Source organism: Aythya ferina, assembly GCF_964211825.1.
Source record: "Aythya ferina genome assembly, chromosome: 16".
Lineage (NCBI taxonomy): Eukaryota > Metazoa > Chordata > Aves > Anseriformes > Anatidae > Aythya > Aythya ferina.
This window is the reverse complement of record NC_140315.1, coordinates 8,403,042-8,416,215: the sequence shown is the minus strand read 5'-3', so window position 1 is coordinate 8,416,215 and position 13,174 is coordinate 8,403,042. Positions and strand designations below refer to the sequence as shown.

The following is a 13,174-nucleotide window of genomic DNA, read 5'->3' as shown; positions in this document are numbered from 1 at the left end:
TATGCATGCTGGCTGTTCCTGTTGGTATTGGCTGTGCAAAGCAGACCTAACTGGCTTTCATCCGGTCTTCTATCTTTGTTCAAGCACAATCCTTGAAATTCTTTAAACAAAAGGTTATCCTATCGCAAACCTTTGAAGAGACAACATTTTCTGTACAGAACACTGAGCTTTATAAATTAATTGGGCTTTCTGGATTTGTACGTGAAGCTTTTCTAATTGGTGTATTGATCTGAGCTGCTTTCTGAGAACCATGTATATGAATTTAAGTATTTCAAAGTCTAGCAAGTGTTTGAAAATAGTTGCATGATTTTGGGGGAGAGCTAGAGCAAAAATAAGGTTTCTTGATTTAAAAAAAAAAAAAAAAAAAAGAGTGACTAATCAGTGACTAATGACCATAAAAGTGAACAATGTGCTAGTGAACAATCAGTGAGCAAGGAGTGATACTGACGTAGGTATCTTGAAAGTCACCATCTCTTTGTATACTTTGCAGAAAAGGGGACACTCAAAAACAAGAGAGCCTTAAAGTTGTTTATCCATAATTTTTTTTCCTATCAAATAAGCTCATTTGTTCGAAGATTAACTGGTGCTAATACATGATGCAAGAATTTGGGGTCACAGTAAAGTCATGCATTTTTTCATGCTTTTAGCCCAGCTAGTACTGAGGCTGTTAACACTATGTAGTGTCTGAAAGATTGTAGAAGATTCTGAGTGAGTATAAATAAAAAGTCATTCCACAGTTCCTAGTTCATGAAGTTAGAGATCCCTTTGAGAAACTTTAAACTACCTGCAGTGATTCTAAGGGCATCTCTCCTCCATTTGTTTCCAGTTTGCAACGTGTCATTTGCAGCTGGTCTAATATGCGGCATGTTGAAAGTGTGAGAAAGAAAGTGTGAGAAGAAGCTTTTCTTGTCCCTTCCTCACCTCTAATACTTTCAGTTTTTATGTTTTCTCTCCTTCCTCTCCACCCACCCTGAAGCCTACGAAGTCCACACACTTAGTCTTTACCTTGTTTTTTGTGGTAGGTGTTCTGTAAAAGCAATAATGCCATTAGGTGGCTTGTGAGATGTTGGGATGAAGTATTAGGTAACTAGGAAAGGAGGACTCTGTTTATAACCACAGCTGTCAGTTTTCGAAGCCTGTAATTACATGTTTTAAACTCATACAGAATCCATACCGCAAACAAACTAAGGTCTGGATTTGCTACACAGCCTAAATTCCTTGGGGAGTTCTGTAGGTGTCCAGGCTGTTGGATGCACCGGTTTATTTGAGATGAGGTTAAACCAAAATTTGTTATCTGAAGACCTCTGTGTTTGGGTAAGTCAAGATTTGGATCTTGTCTCTTATTTTTCTTATAGGAGATGAGTAACTGACTTAGAACCTTCTGACACTCTAATAGGACTGTGGTTTATTTCCTGGCACTGACTTTGTTTGATGATAAAGATAGTAAAGCTTTGCTTCTTCAAAACAGCTGTCAAGAAAAGCCATTTCATCTTCTCAAAAGTCTCTGTCCTTCCAGTAATGTCTAAGATGCACTTCTGTAGCAGATTGAATGTCTGGGAGGAAAAATAGAGATGGACATGGAGAAGAAGGAAACTTCAGTTATTTTTTTATACTGACCCTCCGTTCAGTTGTTTCCTGTTTTGGCAGTGAGTACATGGCTACAAAACAGCAGAAGTAGAGTGTTCCTGCCAGCTACTCTGAACTTCTTCTGTTATGGGTCATAAATTTCAAGGACAAACTGTATTTTGAACTTACTGAAATTCGAGAAGCCTCATGTAATTCTTTAACCAAATATTAGAGTTTAGTACAATGCTTGGCACAAGCAACCCAATCTCTGCTGTAACCTTCAGAAAAAAATCAGAATTGAAAAATCAGCTTTTGCTCATTGCAGATAACGGCCCTGAAGCAGTATGAGAAGCTCAACAACTGAGTTCTTCAGAATTGCAGCCATTTGTTCTACAGCAATGCTTTCCTTCTGACAACACACAAAATAAATACAGTACTGTTAAAATCGGAAAACGGTACAAGTTAGTACTTTCTCGCTTCTAGAAGTATGTATGCAAGTTTCATTGTTCTTTCAACTGTTTGGGTTCAGGCATTCAATTGACCATTTAGTGTTTGGTTACCTACCACGAGGAGGTGGGTGCAGTGAAGTGCTGCAGGATTTACTTTCCTGATCCTTAAATTTCTACAGTTAGGTGCGTTGAAACTAGTTGGTGGTGAGAAGGAATCTGTGGTGAACATGGGCACAGAAGAAATTAGTACACTTTCCCAAGTGTTGATATGATTTAATAGCATGATCATGCCCAGTTTACATTCTTGGGGGGGGGGGGTTATTTCCGTGCCTACAAGTAGCTGACTGCCGTGTCAGGAGCCCTGCTTACGCTGCATTGCTACAACCTGTTCCAGATTGCCCACATAGTGCTGAATTAGCAAGGGGCTTTCTAGGAAAACCATGTTGCAAGTGTGTGATTATATATATATAATTTTTTAACTCACGTAATAGTGTTGTTGAACTTTAAACAAGCCTGTCTCTTTCTCACTCTCTCTCCATGCTACTTGGCTTCAGGAAGAAGCTTGGCATACCAGCCCACTGGCTTTTTTTTTGAGGCAGATTAATAGGCAAATCAATAGTGCTATTCTTTTTCTTGAAAGCAAAACTGAGAGACTAGATACATTTTTTTTTTTTTTTTTTTAAAGGAAATTAAATTCTACATTTATTTCACTAAACTGGCTGAAATTCTGCAGCTTGTTGTTATGTGATTGTCTGGTCTTCATGTGGTCTTTAGATGCACATTGATGACCTTTGTGTTACCTAGAAATTATATCCCTGTTCTTGTCCCCATCCAAATGTCCTGATACAAAGGGATAAGCAGCTCAGTTTTACTTGTCAAACTGGCTTACATGCAGTGTTGATCTACATACACTTCATGTCTTCGCAAGGAAGGACTCAGTTCCCTGCTTCTCAGTGAGTAAATTTGCTCCCTCACACACTAAAGATGTTTTCCCATTTGTGTAAAGTAGCTGTTCATTGTGGATCCTCCAGTAGTACCTGTTGTTCCTGCGGACTTCTGTACAGGTCTTTGCCACATCATACAATTGTAGTAGGGTTTTCTATTCTGAAATCAGCCCTTAATGACATCCTAGAAAACAGCAGCTTTCACTTTATTTTTTTTAAAACCTTCTTACCTTTTATAGCAGTCATTTTTTTTCAACGCTAGCTTTAAGAGGAAACTTCTTTTTCTTAAGCTCTTAAGCTAAAATTGCTTTTTTATTTAAGTGTTTATATACTTGTTGTGAATTGCTTTCCTTAGTGTGACTGGCTCAGCAGATATATTACCGGGTGCCTTTGTAGCTCGTGATAAGATCTTGGCAATTGCTGTTTCCCGTAGGAACAGAACTGTTAAAATGGCAGTATATCATTATCGCCTAGTCTGAGCTACTGCAGAATTTATGGGGCAATAAAATAGTGCCATCGGGCTGAGGCCTGCTGCAGAGTTTCCAGGGAGCCTTGCGCTGAATCCGAAGACCCTTCAGGCCTGCGCATCGCAGCTGCTCCTCTGGAAATACCGATGTGAAAATCGCTGAAAATTGCAGTGCTTGAATGACTGATGTCATGAATGCCTCTTGGTGTGGTCTTACCTAATGCTTTCTGGAAGATTTTGAGGTGGATCTGCTCTTTTTATAACCTCCTGTTGGTGTCTGAAGAAGAGGAGGAAAGCATGGTCAAGCAGTGGGGTTGTGCTCCAGTTCACATGTGGCAAATCCAGCAAGGGGCTGAGTAGTGGCAGTAAGGACAAGCAGAAAGATGGCAGAAAATGCTTATGGGGTGGAGGGAATTGGCAGACCTGGGACTCTGGCTATTTTGGGGTTAACAGGCTGAAATGAGGGGAAGTTTTTGAAGTTTGGGAGGAACAGAAAGAAAGGGCTGCAGAGGGAATTCCTAAGAGGAGGTTTCAGAAGGGAGGCTGGGGCAGGCCTTCTGGCCACCATGAGCACCCCATTCTGCTGAAGGTGTCTGGGACACGAGGACACCATCACCACACTGAGACCTTGTGTCTGAGCAGCTCGGTCACCCGTCCTTGTGTTGTGCCTGGGCTTTGTGTCAGGCAGTGGGACGCTGTCAGGCCTCGTGGGGCCCATCGTGCAGCTGCGAGCAACCGTCTCCTGAAGAGCACTGGAGAACTTCTTGCCCCAGTCACTGCTACAAACAACCAGCAATGAGAACTTTCCGTTTGAAAACCAGCGCCTCGGCAAGCTTCCTCTTTCCACTCCGCGATGTTTAGGGGTATTTGCACTGGGTCCAGGACTTACAACCAGGAGCTGAGTGGCAGAGGATGACTCATGCTCAAAACCAGAGGCATTTGACTTTGGAAAACTGTCTTCAGTTCTAGCCCTTCCTCTTTTTCAAGTGTTGTGTTGCACGACCTTTTAACTGAAATGTCGAGCTTCCTTTTTAAATGGCAGGATCTCTGCAGTGTGACTGTGATTCAAGAAGGCGATAAGTAACCTTATCAATCCCTGTGTTCATCCCCGACTAACTTCAGTTCTTGCAGCGTCACTGGCTTCAGGCTGCCCGTGGCACAGTGCTCCCATGCTTTGAATGAGCCTGCTCTCTCCAGCAGGAGATCCTGTGGTGCTGTTACTGCTGTGTTCTGGAACACTGCGTAATTACCTAATTTGATAGCTGACTCCCGCAATCACAGATGCTTCTGAGAAGCATCCAAGGGAGCCTGTAACGTGGCCATTTTACAGAACTGGTCGCTAGAATGTTTCTTCCAGTAATCTCTGTTGAAGGCCATCTGATTTCCACTGAAGTCATCTTAATGTCCTGGAAGCAGTCTATGTTTCTTGCCAGAAGATGTTCTACCAACTGCTGTAGCTTTAAACAAAATAAAAAAAGAGAGAGAAAAAAAATCACTGTTATTCCATGTTGCTGAGAAGAGTATGCCCAGTCTTTTCAGACATGGATTTAACCACAGAGATCCAGGCATGCATGCCATCTAGGATTTTCGTTTTTATTGGTATCATGTTCAGAAATGAATTTCTGTATGCTAGTTGGATTTTCATAAAACAGTGGCTTGCCTGGTGCCATATCTAGGTCCCTCATTTTCTCCCCCTCGCTCCCACCCTTTAATTTTCTCCTCTATATGTTGCAACATGCTTCAGAAAAAATATTTTTTTTAAAAAATTGCCTGTGTTTCTGGAAGGCATATGGGTAATTTCTTTCTTTTTGTTTCTTATAGGCATACGGGAGTCTAGAATTCATTTATTCTTTTTGTACTTTTGGCATCTTAAAAAAAAAATAGTATTTGGCAGTGAGTTAATAGCCAAATCTCTACTCCTTGGACAATAAAAAGTCAGATCCTTAAATGAGTGATGTTGGTATCTGAATCTGGGGAGCTCTGAGGCTGGGAGCATGTTCTGGAGGTAGTGTTTAAGTGCATATACACGAGTATAATAATTTTATATTAGAATTCCTTTGCATCATTTCATTTCTGTAATGAAGCATTTGATCTGTTTCCTTTTCTGAAGAGGGGACAGTTCTTTTCCAATTTGTTAATGCTGTGAAATGAAACAGTGTAGATGGGTGCTGCTGCTAATTTAACCCAGTATTTACAGCAAGTTTTTTTTGTTTGCATTTTGCTATATTTAACGTGGATCCTAAGTGTTGTTTTTTGTACTTTGTGGGACTGTTTTACACTTAGAAAGAAAGAAAGAAAGAAATATGTAGACTCTGTGGGAAATGTGGTTAGAGATCTAGAAGACCATTTTTCCTTAGTTCCCTGTTTTTGTCTGTTATTAATCCTGTTCAGTCAGTACATAGGAAAAATAAACCCCTGCAAAATACAAAGCCACCAACCTAACATCGGAGACGAATTTCTGAAAACAGCCATTTTAGCTGCTTCATGTTTGAGATATTAGACTGTGGCAGTCAAGATCATATTCTCCAGACTGCATTCTTCATAAGCAGAAATACTGGCAGCCATGTGTTAAGTTATAAAAAGATAGCAGCTGATGTCATGGCTTATTTCAGTGAGGAGCCATTTCAGAATACTGAACTAATTTTGAGCAGGTATATATAAAATAGAGCTCTTTACTTTACATGTGAAATTCAGTATCAATTAGTACATACCTGAATAATGGGGTAGAAAAATGAACAAGTAATAAGCTGCAGCAGATAGCCTACCTCCAAAAATATAATAAAAATCACTATAAATAATTATTTATGCAAAACAGAGACGATCAGAAAAAGAGTCGTGTTTGGCCTGTGTTTTAGGAATTAGCTTTTGAGCTGGTGTAAAATCCTTCTGCTCTGATGTTGGAAGGCTACCACAATTTAAACCAGAGCCTGAGCTAAGGCGAAACTGGTAATGGAGGAGTGCCCAGCCTTCCTATGCAAGTGGTCTGTACATTACCAGCAGCCCTACAGGAGCGCTAGATTTATGTGCGCAGAAACCTCTTTTCTGTCAGTGGTTGTAGATGTGTGGATCAACACTGTGCTCAAGTACATATGTGTCTGCACAAATAACTTAATTAACATAAAACTTGGCTTGATTTGGTTAAGTTTATTTTACAAAGTAAATTTCATCCTGCAAAAGGAGATGAATTTAGCTCAGTAGTTTGTTACTAATGGTGATTTTTCAATGGTATCTGGGCCAGGTTATTTTTTTCTTACCATGTATGTGCACAATGTATCTGTCTTAAGATTTCTTAAACCTAATGATGCTATCAAAATATCAGTTCTACAGTATATCCATTTCTTCAGTTTTCATTAATCTCAATTACATCTGACAATGTCACTATAAAGCCCCTTGTACTACAATTTTTAAGAATTTCGTACTTCCCCAGTATCTATTCACACTGTGAAGTTGTGCTTGTGTTAAAACTGAGGCTAATATCCAGGGACAGCAGAATTCTTTTTATTCTATCTTTTGAAATTGTATCAGATAGTTGAGCTATTGGGGGGGGGAGAAGGAGAAGAAACCCTAAATATATACTTTATACGGTACATATGTTTTAGTTGAGCATGTGAATTGAATAGTATTTGCCATTTGCAGCTTTATGGCATCTTGCTGATAAGATCAAGTTGTAAATGATCCTAGAAAGGCATGACTGTAGCATGTTGTTGACAAGTCACCACTCCATGTGTGTTGATGTGTTTTTTCTATCATAATGAATATTTTCTAATTCCTGATGAGACAGAAAAAATACGTGATAGTTCCACTGATAATGGAAACAATAGCATAGAGCAGTTTATATGAAAGTGCTTTGGGTCAGAGAGCCTGTTCCATCGGGAGTGCAAAGGCATAATGTCTGGTAAATGTTTTACTACTTTATTGGGGAAGTTAATAATATTATTATCACACAAATAGTGTTGTATCCTGATAAATTTAAACACAGTTTTTAACTTGAATCCTAGAGTGCATACTGTCTAAAGCTCTCTCACGTTAAAATTTGTGGTCAAGTGCCTGTTTGTCTGAAAACAGCTTAAAATGGCATGATGATATTAGATGGGTTCATATCTAAGACTTATTTTTTTGTTGTTTTGTTTCAGGACATCAGGCATGAAGCCAGTGATTTTCCATGTAAAGTGGCCAAACATCCCAGAAACAAAAACAGAAATAGGTACAGAGATGTCAGCCCCTGTAAGTACACTTTCTTTTCCATTGTTTGCAACAGACAGTTGACCTCTAATGACTTGTAATAGCACCATGTAAGAACAAGATTTCTGTTAGATGCGTATGCATTCAAGTCAATTCATTTCGTTAATATTTTTGGTTACAATATGGATGTCACAGGATGCCATTATATCCATAGGATTGTACTGTAGCAGCTGACTAATTCTGCGTTCTTGAGCAGAAAACTGAAAAAAGGAACTTGCTTTACCATTGAATTCTTATGCTAGGGAAGAATGGTGGCTGAAATTGCATTAATAAAAGTGGAAGTATCCTTTCTATAGCAGTATATTTACTACAGCACCCTTCTAGTCCATATAGCATAAATGCTGCTATAGGAAGATGGGGAAGTCTTGCATAAAGCATATGACCTCTGGAAATAAATCCTAAGCTATCTGGAACAGAGAAAACAGGAAGTTTGCAAGGATGGTGATACTAGTGTGAGACGTGTTTCTGAAATAATTATCACTGCACATTGCACGTTCTGGTGAATTCTGGTGGGCCGTGCATCTTTGAGCATGTGTCCTCTGTACCCAGCACACTGGTGACAGCTCAGTTCAGAGTTGCAGCCTGTCTTTCCTTCCATGTTCCTGAGTAGAAAGACACTAACATTCAGACTTGCCTGTGCCTGGCATGCTGACTTCTGAGGTGCAAGAGAGACTGCAGGAATGAAATCACAGAGTGCAGAGGGGTACAGGACTGTAGCCAAATGATCAGTGAATAATATTTGATATTTTGGACACTAGAGAAAGTTCACAGCTGGTTTGCTAAACTACCTTTTCTGCACTAAATGACAACACCCAGGACTCATTCCCTCTTCTTCAAGGGTGCAGCACTGCTACCTGTTTTAAACACAACCTATAGAATTTCTGTGTATTTGGGCAAATGCCTATATTCTGCTCAAAGGCACTAGTTTCATTGTGTACCAGCAAAATTTTATACTTAGTGCTTTGAAGTTACTTAAGTCTTCAGGTTAACTGTAGAAACAATAAGGTTGCACGTAGGTTGCCTTACTAAGCAGTTCTAATATTTGGGGTTGTGAGTAACAAATGGTTCTTTTTTTTTTTGCCTTTAGATAATACTACTTCCAATCTGCCTTTCTTGCAAAATGTAGAAACTCTTGGGTTTGTGGTTTTTTTATTCTACGCAGAGCAAACTGAAACTAACAAAAGAGCAGTGAAATTACATTTACTGTAATTTTTTTTTTTTTTAATCGTTCTTTCTATTTTAAACTGTGGTTGGGTTGGGAAAAGTCGCTAAATCTCTACAGAAAGAGTAAGAAGTCTCTGTTCTGTTTGTTCAATATATGTTTAGGCAAACCTTTCTCAGCCTTGAACAAGCTTATTTTGAATGTTTAAGCTTCTAAAGATAAGCAATTGTGTAACTAGATTTATTTAAAAACAGTAACTGGATAACCGTACAAATAGGTCAGTGTGATCTGCTTTGCTCATTACCACTGTGAGCACTTCAGATGCAAATACTTCTATTCCTCCAGCATATTCTGAGAAGATGGACTGTGAGTTGCCATCAGTGCTCTGGTGCAGTGCTGTTCTTGTAGGTGCTATATTGCATTTCTAGAGTTACAAGTACCAGAGAACGTTTTGGTGCTGTGATTAAGCTCTTTTGATTATTTGGGAAAACTCAGCTTTTTTGATCATAACATTTTGATGATCTGTGCGTGGACTGTGCTCTGTGCCTTATACATTAACCAGTGTTTTTCTAATTGTGCTGCAGTTGATCACAGTCGAATTAAGCTAAACCAAGGTGACAATGACTATATCAATGCTAGTTTGATAAAAATGGAAGAGGCCCAAAGGAGCTACATCCTCACCCAGGTAATTGCAGGTTGTGGATCATAAAAATCATATGGTGATTGGGATTGTTTCTTGTAGGATTTCTTTAACCTCATGCCTGTTTACTTTATTTTGAAATTAGATAAGTCTATGCAAACATCTCTGTGTCTATATAAACATACTGTGTACATGGAACAATTTTACAGAAATGCTACACATTTTTCCTCCTTTGCATCATCACTGACAGACTTTTTGTAGCGTGTTTTGGCCCCTTTGTATATCTGACTTTAGGCCTACCTAGGTTTTGTTATAGAACAGAAGCCAACATGCTTCTAGAAATCTGCCTATGATGTGTTGGCTTATGATAAACAACATTTAGATGAGGTTGAAATATATCACATTTCTCCTACATGGAAGGCCAGCACAAAGACTTCAGACCATTATAATCTTAAATTGTCTGATAAATTTTCTGACCAGAAGTGAGCTTTGCTTAGTGGAAGGGTTTTGCATTTACAGAAGAACTCTAAGTATGGACTTAAAGATGTTCAAACATACTTAAATATAACACATTATATAACTTCTGCCCCACTCAGCCTAACAGATAAAAGTATGCTAGGGATTTCCTAATGCCTAACTGCATTTAGTTTAAAAGAGGTAGTGCGCTCTACGGCCTGTCGTTAAATGTCCTTGTGAATATGTTAGTGTGGCATTCACAAATAGTGTACCTGCTAATGACATGGTCCCTGAAATGTCTAAACTGGGCAGTGCTGATGCTTTTATCTACAACATGAAAGAGGAAAAGAGGAAAGCCATGAATGCAGACTTCAGTGATGGGGATTTGGCCGAGGGAAAGTTGCTGTCTTTCACTGAATCTGTGACTTCCCCACCTAATTATGTAGCACATTCAAAAACACCCAGGTACTGTCGTCTTATTCTGAGAGCTGGCAAATGTGCTGGAATTCTTGTTTGTCCTAAATGTTCAGTTCCCTGGAAATAGTCCTGGCTTTTAATCTTGACTCTTCTTTTCCTTCCTCCCACATTTTAGATAAAGGTAGACTGGGATTAATATTTTCAAGTAAAGTTCAGAAGCTCTTCCTTCCTGTTTCTAGAGAATAAAGATAAATCTGTAATGAAGAAGCAGACAGTGGAGCATTCAATATGAAAATTTTTCTGTGCAGCTTTTATTTTCCTTACTCAGGAGAGGGAAGGCTGATCATTGGGTTGAAAGGAAGAACTGCTGCTACTTAGCAGCATATCTGACTTTTCCACATACAGCTACCTTTCCTGATCCAATATTTAATGGTTTTGACTGGCTTTTTGAGGGCGCTGTCCTGCAGTGCTCTTTGGTGGACAGCAAATGTGAGAGGTTTGTTTGTGTTGCCCAAAATTCAGAACAATAGTTTTGAAGTAGAGAAGAGCAAAGGAACGAAGCAAAACCATAAAGTTAGAAGGAAATTCTAAGTAGACAGTAGTTCTTTAAAAGGAATTATCATTTTGTTCAGTCCAAAAGCACATCCATGAAGATTCTGCAAAACCATATAACTTGTTAGTGATCTGGCATTTTTTCTGTCTTTCGGATGTTTCTCTGTTCAGTGGACTGTCAAGTATTATGAATAACAATGATGTATTGCAGAAGAGGTAAATGTATACGTTAATTCTGCTCTTAGTCAATGGGAAGTTATTTCCCCATTACTTTTGCTTACTTGCCTAAGAAAATTCTCTCAGCAATTTTCGCTCCCAGTTCTCTTCTTGCAAATGAGACTACTTCTGTCTTCTTGTTATGTGTGTGTGTAGGGAAGATTAATCATGCTTTCATGGGGTGAATTCATAGTGGGAAATTGGAAATTAAAGCTATATCACTACTTTTTTTCTTTTTTTTCTTTTTTTTTTTTTTTTCCAGTTTGAAATTAGAAGTTGCTTGTTACTACTTCTTGCCTAAATTTATTGCCTAGGGCAGTAACTTTTACTGGAGAACATTACTCTGACTTTAACAGAGAATAACGCTTATTTCTGGGGATTCTGTCTCTGCAGGGACCTTTGCCAAATACTTGTGGTCACTTTTGGGAGATGGTTTGGGAACAGAAAAGCCGTGGTGTTGTCATGTTGAACAGAGTGATGGAAAAGGGATCCGTAAGTATTTATCTGGTTTGAGCTGTATGTTCATTGCATGTTTTGGTTTAAATTAAATTTTTTTAAAAAAAAAGGTGAAGAACAGTAATAGAAGGGGGGAAAAAAGGTGACTGTAAGTAATTTTATCTAACAAATTGTGTTTAGGGTTGGGTACTTGGTGAAATAATAAATCCAGAAAACTATTGTTTGTAATTACAGGTCCTAATTTCTTCTGCATTTGGCTGAAGTAAGACACAAACACAACATAATTCTCCACAAAAAATAAATATTTGCTCTCTACTGCTAACCTAGGTATCTGAATGTAGTTCTCACTCTTCCTTGCACGCACAGTCAGCCTGTCAAAGGTTATTCACACCAAGCACTCATTCAGAAGCAGTATGAAACAGCTTTAGAGTAATTACAGGGCCTCTGACTCCAGGCTTCCTTCATGCAGTAAGAGCTCTGATTTCTAAACTTACCTGCTACGTATGTTGTTTCTCCTCCAGGGTCATTGTTTTACAATCAAAAGTATTTGTACTGGTGTCTGTCTGAAGCAGTGATGTCAGAGATAGGGAACCTGCTGTTCAGCCAAGGCTTTGCTCGCTAGGACAAGTGCAGAGGGCTTGGGTCTGTCCGGACCTTTTAGGAAGTTTACATTAGGCAGGACAGACAAATGATGAAGGGGAACAATAGGTGAACAAACAATCAGGGTTATTTTAAGTAATTAACCTTCTGATAGATAAAAAGGGATGGTTCCTCTGGCACACAGAGTAGCTGCTGTCTTGAGAGGAAATGCCTCAGCCCTTCTGGTGGTGGTGAAGACAGGAACCATCAAGCATGGAATTAATTTTTCATCCGTGGGTTCGGAGCTTTGCTCATATGCTAACTCCACAGCTGCCATCCCGTGGTCCTGAAGTAGACTTGGTAAATCTGTGCAAATCTGGGACAAAAGCGGTTTTAAAAACTGACAGAAACGCACAATTTGAAGTTAAACATCACAATGCAGTCAGTATAAAGACACTTCAGAGTAGGGGTGCTGGGTATGCTGGGTATCTACCAGTGATAACTGGGTGGTACACGGTTTTGCATAGTCAGGAAAGAATTCTTGTGCAATCAGTTGTGTTTTAATGAAATGCAGTCTTGATATCAAGTGTTTTGCTTTTCCTTTTTAGTGTAAGTGAAACTTCAAGAGATGCAGTAACCATAGTTTTCAATAGTTTTCTCCTTTCCAGCCATTCCCACTCATTCTCTGCAATGTCCATAGTTCTGAACAAAACGAATTACTGTGATCCCTTGGGACAGGCTGCTAACACTTCTCAGCAAAAAGCAGTGGGGGACCTACAGTGGAGCACAACACAATATTGTTTGCAGACACACTTGGTGGAGAAATTAGACACAAAGCGAGTTGCTGTTTCATAAACTTTAATATCCATAAAAGTGCAGAGAATTTTAATCGAGTTCTATACACTGATAAGCCAGAGGATACATTTTCAATAAAAATTAGAATTTGTCTCGGCAAAACTAGAATTCATGTACCACTGAACAAAATACTGAAGGATTTTCTTATTCATTAAAATGCTGTCAGAAATTATC

General features: G+C 39.1%; 1 protein-coding gene across 4 annotated transcripts in view; it reads left to right on the top strand.

Moving 5' to 3' along the window:
• PTPN1 (protein tyrosine phosphatase non-receptor type 1) overlaps positions 1-13,174 on the top strand; it is a 44,839-nt gene that overhangs the window by 20,702 nt on the left and 10,963 nt on the right. For all 4 annotated transcript variants that reach the window (XM_084538002.1, XM_084538001.1, XM_084538000.1 and 1 more), the window contains exons 2-4: positions 7,559-7,649; positions 9,414-9,514; positions 11,504-11,602. In XM_084538002.1, coding sequence (XP_084394128.1) covers positions 7,559-7,649; positions 9,414-9,514; positions 11,504-11,602 — 291 coding nt within the window. The remainder of the gene's footprint in view (positions 1-7,558; positions 7,650-9,413; positions 9,515-11,503; positions 11,603-13,174) is intronic.